The sequence below is a fragment of the Triturus cristatus genome, chromosome 11 (assembly GCF_964204655.1).
Source record: "Triturus cristatus chromosome 11, aTriCri1.1, whole genome shotgun sequence".
NCBI lineage: Eukaryota > Metazoa > Chordata > Amphibia > Caudata > Salamandridae > Triturus > Triturus cristatus.
Window position 1 is genome coordinate 106,090,794 of NC_140594.1, and position 16,034 is coordinate 106,106,827.

Here is a 16,034-nt window from a genome sequence, read left to right on the forward strand (position 1 = left end):
AAGGTACTGTAACTGAAACTACTGGTTGGTGACCAGATGGGTCACTGGTGATGGGTACAGATTCTCGTTGTCTAGGGTTACCCTGATCCTGTAATTGGGACATCCTATTGGCTAAAGAAGCAGCCTCAGTGCGCGTAGCTACAACCTCCTTTTGTAGATTCTGCATTAGTTCACACAGTTCCTTAAGAGCGCTTGGGGATATTGCTGAGGTGGAATGGAATACCATTGGACATGCAGTTCTGACAGAAAACTCATGATTCCTTGGGAGCAGTACCCTCAAAAGCCCACCTTCCAGCAGCAACGACTCTGTGTTTGGAATAATTAACAGAGTATCAGAGAGGCTATACGAGGGAAGGAGATTAGGGAGGGTACTGCGGTGAGGGAGACCAGAAAAGACAGTGTCTGTGATTACCCAAATATTACAATACTTCCTATAGTACTTTAATTAAGTCTTTTACCGTACCACACCTGTTATGGCAGTCTTACGTGAAAAGGAAATTGGGAAGATGATATTCAAACTATAACTGTTATTCAAAAAACTAATGTTCTTTTTTAGTCCACAAAGTTTGTGCTTTAATTTAACGAGGAAAGTCTTTGGCACAAGGAACAGAATGTCACCAGAAAACAATATGAAGTTAGAGTTCTGATTAAATGTTGTTTGTTACATTCCTTTATGCACTTCAAACATCAGTAACCCGATGAATTGTCTTTAATTACATGGAGAATTCCTCTAAAAACGTAGTTCTTTATTCTGTCTATTGAAATCTTGTATGAGCACATCCTTATCAATAGTTTAAGTGGGGTATCCAAAATTATGCACAATATCCAAAAGCAAGGAAAACAAAGAATACACACCTTCTCTTTACTGTAAATGTAATATGTCTCCAAAAAACACTGCTAGTATTATGGGATATAATAATTGTTGCGGTCTTGTTCAGGCCTTGCAAACGAGCTTCACGCCAGAGCCTAACAAACACACACGCACTCTGGGTTGCAGTGTGAGCCGGAAGTCCCGAGCAACCCCGGCCTGTTTATTTAAGCCTTCTGGAGATGCCTGGCCAGAAGGTGATACAATATGTGCAATGTCTTCCTGGGTCATGGCCCGGGCCCCGCCTCTGCAGGACTCGTGGTTGTTACATCCCTCCCCAAGTTAGTGTTCAACAGAAATTGCATAATCAACAGATAAAGTCTTGAAGCCTACGACTGGGAGGGGGGCATGTCTCAGGTTATACCTCCCCTGGCTAGACCGCAGACTCGTGGGTTGACTCTGTGGTGATGGTGTGACCGAGTCAACACTTGGGTTGATAGTCATGGTAGCCGGTTGGGAAGAGTCTGTGGTGCTCTGAGTCCCGGTGGGGACGGATAACGTTCCACCCGCTGCCTCCTCGTCGTGTCTTACATGAAGGGACTCATCGCCATCTCGGTCAGGTGGTGGCACTCTCTTCAACCAGGAGATGTTTCTTGTTATTGTGTTGATACCCTTCTGGATGGTAATCGCAGTGCCATTCACTTTTAGGACAGTCCATAGCCCTTGTTCATAGGCTGTCTTGAACTTCCCTCTGCTGCGTCAATTCCACACCAGCACAACACTCCCTGACATGATGACACAAGTCTTGACTTTCTGTTGTCGACTGGCGTGATCGTTGTTCCTTTTCCACCGATCCTGGCTGTTGTTTGGTTCATAGGGTTCTGGGGAGCAGGCTTCAGCCGCAGGGATTGTGTCACTCTGATGCCCGGCAAGCATCAGGGACCATGATGATCTCTGAGTTGTGCAGTGTGGGGTGCTGTGGTATTCCCTCAAGAAGCGTTGCAGTGCTGTCTCAAGGTCCACTGTGATTCCTAAGATCTTGTTTAGTGTTCTCATGAAGCGTTCTACTTCACCGTTGGCTTGTGGCCACGCGACATGAGGCAACGATGGCATACTCCCAGCAATGTGAGCAGTTCCTTAAACTACCCTCCCTGAAAAGCCGGGCTGTTATCAGTCTTTAACTTGTGGGGTAACCCCAACAATGCAACTTTTCCAGGACGGGTTGTTGCTATTTCTTGGAGACTCACTGGAATGACAATTCGGGATCCTCGCAGCACTAAACCTTCTGCTGCTGTGCTCAGCTCATCACGCACCCTCCACAGCTTCCCTAGGCGTTCTCTCTCTTGTCTGTTCCACCTGCTGGTGTCACATAGAAAGTCTTCCGAGGATCCTTGCTGCAGGAAGGTCATCACTTTGTTTAGAACTGGGTCTTCGATGGTTGCTGCTGTAATCCCTTTGATGGTGAGAGCTTAGGGACATGCCCATTGTGAGATCATGACAACATATTCTTCTGTTGTTTGGTCCTGGTTGTTGTCTTCTTGCCTTGAGCTAGGTGGATGGCGTGAGAGGAAATCTGCAGGATGTTTTGCTCCGGGACGGTATACCAAATCCATTTGGAAATTTTGCATTTGTATGGCCCATCGTTCAATCTGTTGTGGGGGATGCTGAGCTGTGCCTTTGAATAGTGGAAGCAGTGGTTGATGATCGGTCACTATTTGGAATAGGTGGCAGTTGATGTATAGATTGAAGTGATTGCACGCCCATTTGATTGCAAGCTCTTCCCTCTCAATTTGGGAGTAGCGTGCTTTGGTCGGGGTGAAGGCTTTACTCGCAAAAGCAAGGGGCGCCCATTTGCCCGGTTCAGTTTCCTGTGTTAGGAATGCTCTGAGGCCCACCGGGCTGCCATCTACCAGGAGTTCGGTCATTCTGGTGGCGTCGAAATACGCCATGGTGATTTTACTTAATAGCGTTTCTTTCACTCTCTGGAATGCTTCATCTTATTCGTGTCCCCACTTCCATGCTGCGTCTTTCTCCGTGAGGGTTTGCAATGGCTCTGCAACCGTGGCAAGACCAGGTATAAACCGCCCACAGTATGTGGCCATTCCGAGGAAACTGCATATTTCTTACGCGGTGGTTGGGGCCTGCACTTGCTGGATGGCGTGACATTTTTGGGAATGAAGTCGGACGCCATCTAGGCTAAAGACATATCCGAAGAATTCAATTATGTTTTGAAAAATGAGCACTTGTCTCTGTGGAGAGTTCCTCCGTGGTCAGTAAGCCTCTACGACCTAGCTCAAAGATGCCTGTGGTGTTCTTCAATAGTTGCTGAATGTATAAGTATGTCATCACTGACATTCAGTACCCCTTGGAGGCCTGACAACATCTCACGCACTGCATTTTGGAATATCTCAGCTGCGGATGAAATCCCAAAGTTTAACCTCTTGTAGCGAAGCAGCCCTATGTAGGTCAAGAAGGTCATAGTGTACCGGCTCTTCTCTTCCAGCTTTAACTGGTGATAGCCGGCGTTGAGGTCTAGTTTGGAGAACCATTGGGATCCGTTGAGATCGGCAACTATGTCATCGACTGTTGGGGTGATGTGTCTTTCCCTTTTGATCGCCATGTTTATACATAGTCTCAGCTTTCCGGGTGGTTTTGGCTTCTCCGCTATCACCATGGGCGAAACCCATGGGGTCGGTCCAGTGACCTTCTCAAGCACCCCTTGTTGTTCCAGATTGTGGAGTTCCTGTTCAACGAGTGGCTGTAGGTGAAATGGTATGCATCTGTAATGCAATGCTGTTAGTTTCACTGCCTTGTCAATGTGCAATTTGATAGGCGGCCTCTTAATGCACCCTATACCCTTGAAAAGTTGAGGGAACAGCTCTAGGACATCTTCTGTCTGCAGTGCCTTGACAGCTCGGGCAAACGTGATGAGGCCGAGATCTACGGCCATGTGGCTACCCACCAGCGTGTCAGCTTCTCGGTCTACTATGTGGAATGTTGTCGTAACTTCTTGACCTTCTGACCTTACTGGCACAGTTATCTTGCCTTTAAGGGACAGGCGTTTGCTACCATAGGTAAGGATCTTGACATGTGACAGGACCAGCACAGGTTTTGGGTGGAGCTGCTTGTACTTATGACTCCTCATAACATTCACGGATGCCCCTGTGTCGATTAATGCAGTGACTCTGGACACGGCAATGTCTATGACGCACGAGGGTTGTGGGCATCTCTGTTTTAGGTTGCTGGCAAAAGAAATGAGGTACCATTCACCTTCATCCTCCATGGATGGGTCTTCTATATACTGTTGCCCTGACAAGGTCCTTGCTGTTTTCATCTTGTCATGATCTTCTAGTGGCAGTTGCCTAACTGCCTTCGAGGGTGGTCTCCTTTCTCATGCTCCTCTACTCCTCGGACCACCTCTGCACGCGATTGTGGTTGTGGGTGCCACATTTTGAGCATGTCCTTCCTTGAGCTGGGCATTCCTCCTGTGGGTGTTCCTCCCTTACGCAGTATCCGCAACATGAACCTGCTGAGTTCTTTGCTGGTCAACGTCCTCGGTTACCTTTGTTTGACATTCGGAGTGCGTCCGCACGTTCTGTTTTAATGGTCGTGGACTTCTCCGCCTGTTAGGTGATGGCCATATCCATTTCTGTCACCCTTGTGTCGGACAAATCATGCGATCTTGCCATTTGAGGATGTCCTCCAGCGAGATTCCGAGCTGATGAAGGATGAGGGTTTGAAGGGTCTTATTACGGCATCCCTGTATGACTTGTGCCCTCTCTTCCTTATTCTGGTCGTCGTCAATGCAAGTGCTGGCCAGCTCCCCCAGTCGTGCATGGAATGTATCGATGGACTTGCCTTCTCTTTGCCGTGCCTGGCGCAGTTTGAATCTCTCATAATAAGGGTTCAACTGAGGATCGAAATGCTCATTTAGGGCCCTGACAGCAGCGTCATAATAATTTGCGGCTCCGGTATTAGGCAGGTGTGCAAATAATTTGTATATCTCCTCACCTGCAAAATGCAGCAGTAGGTACCTTTTCATGGTGCCCTCGGACTCGCGCGTTGAGGTGAAATAGTTGTTTAAGTGGCTGATCCATATTCTCCATCTTGGAGACGCTGTGGGCGGGTCGATCAGTTCGCTGAAGGGTGACAACGCATTGATCTGGGTGTGCTGTGTGTTGGCCTGGATGTGCTGTAGGCCAGCCTGTGGGCCTAGTTGTGCCGGTTGCAGTGGTGGCGCTGCTTGCGCCGCTGCGTCAGTCGTTTTCCTAATATGGTCCTGTCCCCTTTGTTGGAGCTGTAAAAAACACACTTTGATGTAGTGGCTGTTGGTTTGTGTTTTTTATTTATTATTGGGTTTTTTTCTGAGTTGACCTTTCCTTTGGGACCTTAAATATCTGGCTGTAGAGGACCTTCAATGACTGTCTTTGCCTTTGGGCTCTTCAAGCATGTGTGCAGTGGTGTCCTGGGCTTCTGCTTATGTGCCCTCGTGTCAGAGGCTGTGCTGGGCCTCGAGTGAGGCAGACAGTTGCCCTTCTCAGCTGCTGGGATCCTGGGCCAGAGCGGAGACCGGTGTGCAGGTGTGCGGTGTCCCGGGCGGGGCCGCAGCACTTTGCTGGCTCGCGGAGTCGTATAGCCAACAGGGAACTAAACACGTTTGTGCGTGGGCACGGAGGGCAGCGTAGGCAGGCAGCTGTAGCTGTCTCTCTCCGCCGATGTTCTTCTGCTCAGCAGGACGGCAGACCGATGTGGGCCTCAAGTCACAGCAGGCAGAGTGTGGGATGTCCAGATGCAGGGATTCACTCCGGCAGCAGACAGGTAGGGCTGCCAGCAGCGCGATGGCTCCCTAGCGTGAAGCATCGAAGTCGGCTCTACGGTGTTCTCACCGGGTACGCGGGGTGTTAATTTTGCACCACCCTCGTCGCCAGTGTTGCGGTCTCGTTCAGGCCAAACACACATCACCACTTAGGGAATGGGGTGCACATAGCACCCCTCCCATGCCTCGGCCCCGCCCCTCCCTACAGCGCTGGTTCAGAGCCAGCAAATGCAAAATAGAATGATATACGGACAATGTTTTGTTTTTCATTTTCTGGCTCTGATCCAGGCAGTGGGCGATGCTCCTCCGCCAGTGCAAAGGAGCCGCCACTTGCCTGCCTGTAACGCATGCACTACTCTTGCACCATGGCAAAGGGGCACCTGCGTTGGCGCTAGGCAGCAGTTTGTGCAATAGTGCAGGCAGAGGGCAGCAATGCGCCATATTGTGACAGATATGGTGCATTCCTGCAGTATCCCTATCGTGCAGTGCAGCGCCGAGTGGTGTCTTGCTGCGTTGCGTGAAATAATGATACATTTGGCCCAAAATCTCCACTGCATGCAGGCGGTCTAGCCATCGTAGCCGTCTGCAAAGAGCAGTGGACAGAGATTCAAACTCTTTCCGGGTGGTGCTGAGGTTTACCCAACCACACTGCTCCGTCAGCCGGGCCCGCCCACTTCCCGCATTCTGCAGGGAAACAGAAGTTTTGAAGTAAAACTGAAGAAAACTTTGTATCAAGTTAGCAGTGAAGACAGCGACAATATATATCTGCATTTGTCACCAAAAAAAGGCAGTGCATGAAACACGGACTATGAAAACGCCTTAAAAACGTAATGTTTATTGCTGGACCGAGGGTAAAATGTAATTAATTGATCCTATTTACATGAACCTCCAGTGTCAGGCTGCAATCCTGGGTCACTTGTGCAGTTCTGGGGAATATGTTGGAGGGAGGCAGTGCTGTTGTACAGTTGCAGTGCAGGGTCAAGTGTGCAGTTTTGGTGGGTGTGGCATTGCTGTGGATTAGATGCAGTGCAAGATCAAGTCTGCGGTTCTGGGGATGTGCAGTGTTGGGGGGCAGTGCTGGTGGACAGTTGCAGTGCTGGGATAAGGGCGCAGTTCAGGGAGATGTGAAGTGTTGGGGGCAGTGCTGGTGGACAGGTGCAGTGCTGGGATAAGGGTGCAGTTCTGGGGATGTGCAGTGTTGGGGGCAGTGCTGGTGGACAGTTGCAGTGATGGGTAAGTGTGCAGGTCTGGGAGATGTGAAGTGTTGGAGGGCAGTGCTGGTGGACAGTTGCAGTGCTGGGATGAGGGTGCTGTTCTGGGGGATGTGCAGTGGTGAGAGGGTGGCAGTGCCGGGTCAAGGGTGCTGTTCTGGGGGATGTGCAGTGTTGAGAAGGTGGCAGTGCCGGGTCAAGGGTGCTGTTCTGGGGGATGTGCAGTATTGAGGGAGTGGCAGTGCTGGGAGTCCGCGGCAGTGCCGGGTCAAGGGTGCTGTTCTGGGGGATGTGCAGTGTTGAGAAGGTGGCAGTGCCGGGTCAAGGGTGCTGTTCTGGGGGATGTGCAGTATTGAGGGAGTGGCAGTGCTGGGAGTCCGCGGCAGTGCCGGGTCAAGGGTGCAGTTCTGGGGGATGTGGATTGTAGAGAGGGTGGCAGTGCTGGGAGTCCGCGGATGTGCCGGGTCAAGGGTGCAGTTCTGGGGGATGTGGATTGTAGAGAGGGTGGCAGTGCTGGGAGTCCGCGGCAGTGCTGGGTCAAGGGTGCAGTTCTGGGGGATGTGCAGTGTTGAGGGGGTGGCAGTGCTGGGAGACCTCTGCAGTGCCGGGTCAAGGGTGTTATTTACGAGGATGTGCAGTGTTAGAGGGTGGCAGTGCTTGGGACATCTGCAGTGGTAGGTCAAGTGTACAGATTTGAGGGGTGTGCAGAGTCTAGAGGAGGGTGGCATTAAAAGGGAACAGGTGAGTGTTGGGTCAAGTGTGCATTTTGAGGGGTGCGCAGTATTGAGAAGGCCCTGCATTGCTAGGGGCTGAGTTAAGGGTGCAGTTCAGGAGGATGTGCGGTTTTGAGAGGGGTGTTATTGCTAGGGAACCGCTGCAATGCTGGGATGCGTGTGCAGTTCTGGGGAGATACGTGTGCAGTTCTGGGGGACATGCAGTGCTAGGGGTGGCGTTGCAGGGGAACATTTGCAGCACTGGGTCAAGTGTGCAGTTTTGAGGGTAGAATCCCATTGCTGGGGGGCCTCTGCAGTCCCGGGTGCAGTTCTGGGGGATGTGCAGTGTTGAGTAGGCACTACGTTGCTGGGGCACAGGTGCAGTTCCGGATCAAGAGTGCAGTTTTGAGGAGTGTGCAGTGTTGAGAAGACGGTGGCATTGCTGGGGCATAGGTGCAGTTCAGGATGAAATGTGCAGTTTTGGGAGTATGCAGTGCGGTGTCATTGTGGGGAACCGCTGCAGCGCTCGGTCAAGGGTGCTGTTCACGAGGATGTGCAGTGGTGAGAGGTGAGAGGCAATGCTAGGGGTCAGGCGCAGTGCTGTGCTAAGGGTGCAGTCCTGCGGGAGTGCAGTGTTGAGAGATAGCGGTATTGCTAGGGACAAGATGCAGCGCTAGTTCAAGGGTGCAGTGGTACCGTTAATAGGCAGACACAGTGCTGGGTGAGGGGTGCCGTTCTGGGAGTGCAGTGTTTAGAGGATGGCATTGCACGGGCACAGCTCGAGTGCTGTGTCAAGGTTTCAGTCTTAGTGGACGTAGGGCTGTGTTTGGAGAGAAGTGACATTGCCGGGGGCCGATGCAGCGTTGGGCGAAGTGTGCAGTCGCGTGGGATGAAGTGCCGCGTTCGGTGCAGTGGTGCAGACAGCAGTGCCAGGGCAGGGTGCAGCGCTGGGTTACTCCCTGCTGATGGAGTGTCAAGCACTGCAGTCAGTGGTCAGGTGTGAGATAACAAACTGAAAGTAGTCATGACTGATGGGCGGGGCAGAGGAGGAAGTGTGGATGGGCATGAAATACATCCGCGTGTGCAAGCGATGCATGCGGGGGCGTGGCCTCGACGAGGGCTCCATTGTCAGCTTCCCTGCCTCACACCTCACTCTGCTCTGGAGGTGTATGTGTGAGGGTGTGCTCCCACACAACACTGCACTCTGCTCCGCGGGGGTCTCCCGGCTCTGGTCTCCTGCCGTTCTCTCCTCGCCCAGACTCTGGCCACCTCTTTCTCCCTCAGGCATCTCGCATCTCTCCACGGGGCTGTTATCACCTCTCCTCTTGTCTCCACCCTTTTCTACTCTCTTCTATCCCTCCCCGTGTAGCCCCTCTCCCCCAGGGGTTCTCTCCTCTCCTTCTCTGTGCTATCCATCCTTTACCGGCTTCTCTCGCCGCACGGGGGTCGCTTCTCTTCCTCCACAGGGTCGCCCTCTCCCCACCCCCCACACACACGCACACGCTCCCCCTAGCTCCTCTCCTCTCCGCTCAGGAGTTCTTCCCTCGCCAGGATGCTGCAGCTGTACTTGGACCTGACGTCCCAGCCCTGCCGCGCCGTCTACCTCTTCGCCAAGGCGAACAACATGGACTTCGAGCTTCGGGAGGTGAAGCTGGTCAAAGGTGAGGCCGGCCGGTGGGTCAGGGAGGGCGAGGGACATCACTCGAGGGAGCGTCTGGCCAGGGCGTGGGTACCAACCGAGCTACCGGAAGACCTGCTGGGAATCGATCACCAGACACCGCGATCAGAATAGTAATTAAAAGTCGATTCGTGTACACCTGTCTCAGGCTAATATAGACACATAGCCCGCCGCCGAGGGCTATACCGGTTGTTAAAGGCCCTTGCTGCAGGTGAGGACCTAAAACGAGGTTCGAGAGCCTTTAACATCCCATATGGCACGAGGCAGAAGGGCTCTGAAGCCATTAGAACATTCCACCCACTGAGGGTAGAACATTCTGAATTAAAAAGGGAGAGACAGGAAGACACACGTTGGAATGTTGGCGATCCCGGCTTCCACTGGCCATTACTTGGCTGTCTCAATGGAGCTCTCAACATTCTAATGTTCGATTACATTATTTAATCAGAAACTTTTAGTACAGGTTATAATTGTTAAATGTCAATATTATAATGATGTATGATGTAATGGGATGGCGAAGCCATTCGCGAACTAAGAGAGAGTTGATGTGTGCTAGGCAATTAGTCGAGAACAATAGAATGTTAAAGCATGTGTGTATCAAAATGTGCTTATAGTGCAAAGTCTGAATTGATTCAGGTATGCATTCCCATATTTGCTTTCAATAAGTCACAGTTAAGGTTCATGATTTTCCCAGAATCACACATTTTGACCAAGTTGGGAAGCTGGGATTTAAGCCCAGGTGCACCAGTCACGCATTCTGCAGATGAGGCACGGGCAATTATTTTTTCCTTTTTCTAACTATTCCAAGAGGGATCAAGGAGATCAAGTGGGGCAGGGATCTGGAAGGTCACATGTGGGAGCAGAGATCAACATGACCACCTAGAAGGGATCAGAGAGGCCACCTGGATGTATTTATTTAGAAAGTTTTATACAGTGCGAACATGACCCTTGCCGGTATCAGAGCGCTTTACAATAGTTCAGAGACAAATAGAAACAATAGTATCAAAAGTCGAAAACAAAGGATAAGGCATCACCCCTGATGAGGGAGGGTACGAAACAATCTCAGGAACAATAGATCAAATACAATAACATGAAAGGAGAGCAACAGTCATGAGCGCAATTGACACGTCGTGAACGATCCGAAGAGAGGAGATCCTCGGATCTAGGGCAGAAACGTGTTCATAAGTAGTACTTTAAATTCTTTCTTGAAAGCTGCTGTTGAAGGATTTTGTATGATTTCAGGGGACAAGGCATTCCAAGTTCTTTGAGCGATACCTGAGAAAGCGTGGTTGTAGGTTTTCTTTTCTGGGAATCTCTGTGGTCTCAGCAGTAATGTGCTCGAGCTTCTGGAGGATCTGCAGCCGTCAGACAGATCCAGCTTCTGAGCGCGGTATCTCGGGGTGTTGCAGTCGGGCTTTATGGGTCATGCAGGCAATTTTTAGCTGAATTCTTGCTTCGCAAGGTAGACAGGGCATTGGAGCTTTCAACTCAGGGGTGATGTTGTTGTTTCGTTTTGATCCAGAGTTAAGAGAGAGGGTTGCGCTTCCCTAGGCCAATCTGGGAATCACCAGGGCTTGCACTGCAGAGCTGAAATTGTTAGAGGAGAGGAAGGGTTTTAGTTTTCTTAAGATGTTCATTTGAAGGTGTGCTCCTTTGGTGGCCGCACTGACGTGTTTCTGCATGTTAAGGTTCTTGTCAAAAGTTATTCCCAGTGATTTTGCTGAATCAATAACTTGTGGCACGCAGTTGAGGGCTGTTAGTTGCTTCAGCCATTCCTCAATGACAGGTGACTGGTTGGGTGGGGCGATTAGGAGGAATTCAGTTTTTAGAATGTTTAGCTTGAGGTGGTTTTTGTGAAGATATCTTACGTCTCACAGACAAGAGCACGCACACACTTAGGAAAAGACAAAAGAAAACTACAGCACACAACAGACAGACGAGATGTGCAAGTAGGTGGAAACCATGGATGAAAGGAGTGTACCTTTTGCGGGTTTTCAGTGTCCGGGGTTTTCAAGTGTTTTTTAGCAGGCCCAAGATCACAATGCCCATCAACGGAGAAGCTGGAAAGTCTCACCCACCATGGGTATTTTGGTGGACACAACCCCAAAGAATAGAGAACGAGGGTGTTAGGTCCTTTCTCTGCTTCCTCTGAAGCATCCCTGGCTGGTACTGCCCTTTACAGCTGGTGCCCTAGGGGGTCAGGCACTCATTACTGTGCTTCAACTGGGTACCACCAAGGTGCTTCCACGATACACCTGAATCTACAAATGAAGGCCTCCTTCATTCAGGAGGTGGTCTGCAGCAGTATGACTGCAAGCATGTCCACTCACAGCTATCACTTTTAAGAAAGCCTTCATACAATTGGAGGGGGTAGGGTAAGGGAAATAAAATAACAAACAATGAAACAGAAGGGCCTTGCACTTTCGGGGGCCAGTATATGACTTCAAATGTAATATCGCTTGTGCTCTTCGGCAAAATCCCTACAGTAGCATGGGAGTCTGTGGGACAATGTCATCCTGTGGGCTAAAGGATCACGGCTCTCCTGCAATCACTGGGCACCTTTGAGCATCAGATCTTAACTACAGACTGTTCCCAAAGGTGGTGGATGGAGTGTTAGAAACCTGGTGTATACCTGCCCCTTGTTCTGGCTGCGCAGAATCCCCCAGTTTGGAAAGGGTTGGACAGTCACGAACAAGCGGGTGTGCGACCAAGGAAATGAGAATTTGATAAGAACCTCAAAACCTCACCACCCAAGAGTGAACGGGGATTCCCAACACACACAAACTACACCAAAGAGGAGTGACCATATTTTATGTCCATGGACAAACCATGCTCAGTGTACATTTAATTACATCAGGGGATCCACTGGTTATTGACAGGGTAATAGTCACAGTTCAGGAGGGCCCAGAAACAGCTCTAACAGGTCCCAGAGTCCGAGGTGAACTAGGACAAACAAAGTTTAGGGGACTATAGTCCATAAACCGCTAGTGACGGTCAAGGCATCAGGCGTTGCCTGCACCCGTGGGACCTGGGACACTCACTGGTTCCCACTGTCAACTAGAGAAATGTGGACTTTCAATCGACAGTCATGGTCCTACCACACACACCCTTGAACAGCAATGACACTTAACTGTACCTGATAAACAGATAGTCCAAATGGTTATAAAAATAGGGGTGATATAACCAAGGGTGAAAGTGAAAACTCCTTTTGTCCATCAATGGCTGAAGATAAGGGGATGCGGGCTTGTGTAAAAGCCAGGAGAGGGTCAGCTGGTAGTGCAGTCCCAGCACAACCTTGAATGGCAGAGAAGTGGACGTTGCCAGCTGACCACAGACACTGGGGGTCCAGGCGAGACTCCATGCCTTCATGAACATCCTTACAGGCGGGGTTTGCACGTCCTTCTGGGTCAGGCAGATTCTTTGCTCTCCATGAGAATCCGCTGTTCGAAGCAAAAATTACAGAGTTCAGGAGTTCCATGGCTCTAGAAGGAAGAAGGAAGACAGAGTGCAAGAAGATCACATGGACGAATCTAAGAGGTCACTTGATGTGATCAGATGGTCAACGTGGTCATCTGTGTTCTAGCAGATCACAGGAAGTGATCAAGATCATCACATGGGGCAGTGCAGATCATCATTGGGGGCATGGATCAAGGAGATCACATGGAACACAAATCTAGGAGCTTGCAATGGGAAAAGGATCAAGAAGATCCTAATGGGGTAGAGATCAAAGTGATCACAAGGGAAGTTGAGGTCACATGGGAAAATGGTTTACAGGGATGCAGTGGGAATGGAAGGGTCGAGGAGATAATCAAGTGGCGCTTGGATCAAGATCACCACCTGGCATCAGGGAAGAATGAGATCACCGTGGGGAAGTGATAATGGACATTTCATGGGGAATGGTGCAAAAACATCCCTTTGTGCGGGGCAGGATTAAAGGCAATCCCATTGGGGACATAGACCAAGGAGATCTGCTAACCTTAGATCACATAGGGAACACGTAGATTGACCCCAGGACAGGAGTAAGGAAGATCACATGGGACGGGGTTCAAGAAGGTCACCGCCAGGATTGGGATGCAGATCTGGAGGACAGGGCTGAGGGGGATCGGGAAGACAGAAATCAAGATGATGACTTGAGAAATAAGAGCATGTTGATCGGGCAGTACTCAAAGGGGCGCAGATATCCTAGGGTGAGCAAGACAAATCAAAGAGACCGTAGGTGAGGCAACAATTGTTAGGTGAATATCTTCACAAATCTTCATTTCTGGAGAGCTCCGTCAAACCTCACAATAGAAGAACAACGTTTTGGTCCTACTTGGGAAGACCATCGATCTAGCATAGATAAACATGGACAGGCTCGGTTGAACCCAGCATTGTCGACAGGTGATCAGCGTGGAGACCTTTCATGGACATAGGGAGAGAGAACTTTGGTCTGGAGAGCTCTCATGATCTCTGGACTTGGTGAAACTTCAAGATTGGCAGAGTCCTATGTGGATAGAAATGGCTAGCAAAATCCAACTTGGACCACCATGGTCAGATCTAGAAAGCACAGATATGGACAGACCTCTGACATGGAAAAACCTAGTGTGGATCTGCCTGGGTGGGTCTGATATAGACCTACAAGGGCAGAGGTGGAGGCAGGCATGGGCCCACTTGAGTCTGTCTGAGTGTGGCACAACCTCAAGTCTAGCCTTCAAGCCTGGCATTCTATTGAGGGCAGGCACCAGGGACCTTGGCTTTACTTCACATGACCAGATAATTTCTTAGAAGAAGGCCGATGCATGGCTGCAAATTTTGCATCCATTGCTTCAGACCATCGGTCTCTAACCACTGCAACTGTGAGTAGCAGGTTCTTGCAATAAACGCCACATGCAATGTAATAACCACCAAACCTGCCAGCACCACACTGGTCCCCTCATTCAAAGAAATATGCCTTAATTGTAACTCAGAGTTTGTGTAGTGAAGACAAACAAAGCATTCCTAAAACACACACATACATGCAGGGGTTGAAATTGTGGTTATGAAAATCTGAGGTTCTTTTCCTATGTTCTTAGTGGTCCTTCTAATTTTTACATTACATTGGTCTATTCTAATATAAGTAAAGGAAGTAGAGAATGTGTGGGGGTAAAATGCTTCATGACAAAGGCTCTCATACTGCAATGCTATCCGTGCTGCATAGATGTCCTACAGATCTTTAATCCATAATTAGTTTGAGCCTCTCATTCATTAAAAATTCTATTCTAGGTTTCTATCTTACTAAGTAAATATAATTTAAATAAGAAGATGCCTGGATACCCTGAAGGGTGACAAGCAGTGCTCTACAAATCCACCTTACATTACATTACAAGGAAGTCCATATCTAATACAACCTGTGATCCCATGCTTGCATCTTATACACCTTCGCACTCACTATCCATTTCAAGGAGATGTGACGGCTGAATTAGGGACATGCGGAGGTTCAGAACCACCTATTTCCTCTGTCACACAGTGTAGCTCATGTTTCCAAATATATCAGATGGTCACAGCTAATACAGTGCACTTCTTTACATTTTCTTCCTGTTACCTGCAGTGTTCTACCTTGTATTATAGATACAGGAAACCAAGACCGTGGAACATGTCACAAAGCCATTTGCAAGCATGCGGTATAACGCAATAAGGGTATGTTCACAGCGCACGTCATAGCAATTGACAAAGGCCCACTAAGAAATATATTTTCACTTTTTAAAGATCCACATACAAAAAGGAAGGCTTCTAAATTGGGGACAGTCTCTTCCAAAGTCAGTAAGGCAAGGAGAAAACCAGGGAGGGGTGCAGGAAGCCTTATCAAATCCATACACACCTACAGAAGCATAAGTGAAGCTCAAGTTACGAAGCCCACTCATGTAGCATTACGCGCCATCCATTCTCAAAGCTACATTCACCCAGCCTTGAAATAAGCCATGCACCACACAACAGGCACCATTGGAATTACAATGCATATACAGAGAAAACAATGGGGACAAAGAATAACACTACCAGGACAAAGGAAACAAAAGTGTGGCAACAGCCACAGACCTAGAGTTGGCACCATAACAAGATCCACAGACATAAGCAAGTTAGTAAAAAAATATTTGAAATAGAAGCATGAAAATACACACTGGAAGCATATGATATGTACATCATTCAAAATAGATGCAGGTAGCTGTCCACTTGGCGATAATCAGCAGAAATCCAAAAGAAAATGCATACTTGAAACTATTTACACACCTATCAACCTACCAGACCTGGGGAGGGTCGGCGGAGACAGCTGACAATTATGCACCACGTCCCTTCCCAGCTACTTCTTATCAAGCCACTCACAAATCACAATCCACCCCAGCTACTCCTGATCAAACTACCAACCAATCACAACCCTCCTCAGCTGCTCCTGATCAAACTACCAACCAATCACAACCCTCCTCGGCTACTCTTGATCAAACTACCAACAAATCACAACCCACCTCAGCTACTCCTTATCAAACTACCAACCAATCATAACCCTCCTCAGCTACACCTGATCAAACTACCAACAAATCACAATCCACCCCAGCTACTCTTGATCAAACTACCAACAAATCACAACCCACCTCAGCTACTCCTGATCAAACTACCAACCAATCACAACCCTCCTCAGCTGCTCCTGATCAAACTACCAACCAATCACAACCCTCCTCGGCTACTCTTGATCAAACTACCAACAAATCACAACCCACCTCAGCTACTCCTTATCAAACTACCAACCAATCATAACCCTCCTCAGCTACACCTGATCAAACTACCAACAAATCACAATCCA

At 49.3% G+C, this 16,034-nt stretch overlaps 1 protein-coding gene across 2 annotated transcripts in view; it reads left to right on the forward strand.

Moving 5' to 3' along the window:
• Nucleotides 1-16,034, forward strand: part of LOC146783428 (glutathione S-transferase theta-1-like) — a 195,105-nt gene that overhangs the window by 78,214 nt on the left and 100,857 nt on the right. The window contains exon 1 of one of the 2 annotated variants that reach the window (XM_085633003.1): nucleotides 8,594-9,209. The exons of the other annotated variant lie outside the window; for it this stretch is intronic. Coding sequence (XP_085489129.1) covers nucleotides 9,101-9,209 — 109 coding nt within the window. The 5' untranslated portion in view covers nucleotides 8,594-9,100. Of the gene's footprint in view, nucleotides 1-8,593; nucleotides 9,210-16,034 lie in introns of those variants that run through there. 2 annotated transcript variants of the gene reach the window in all.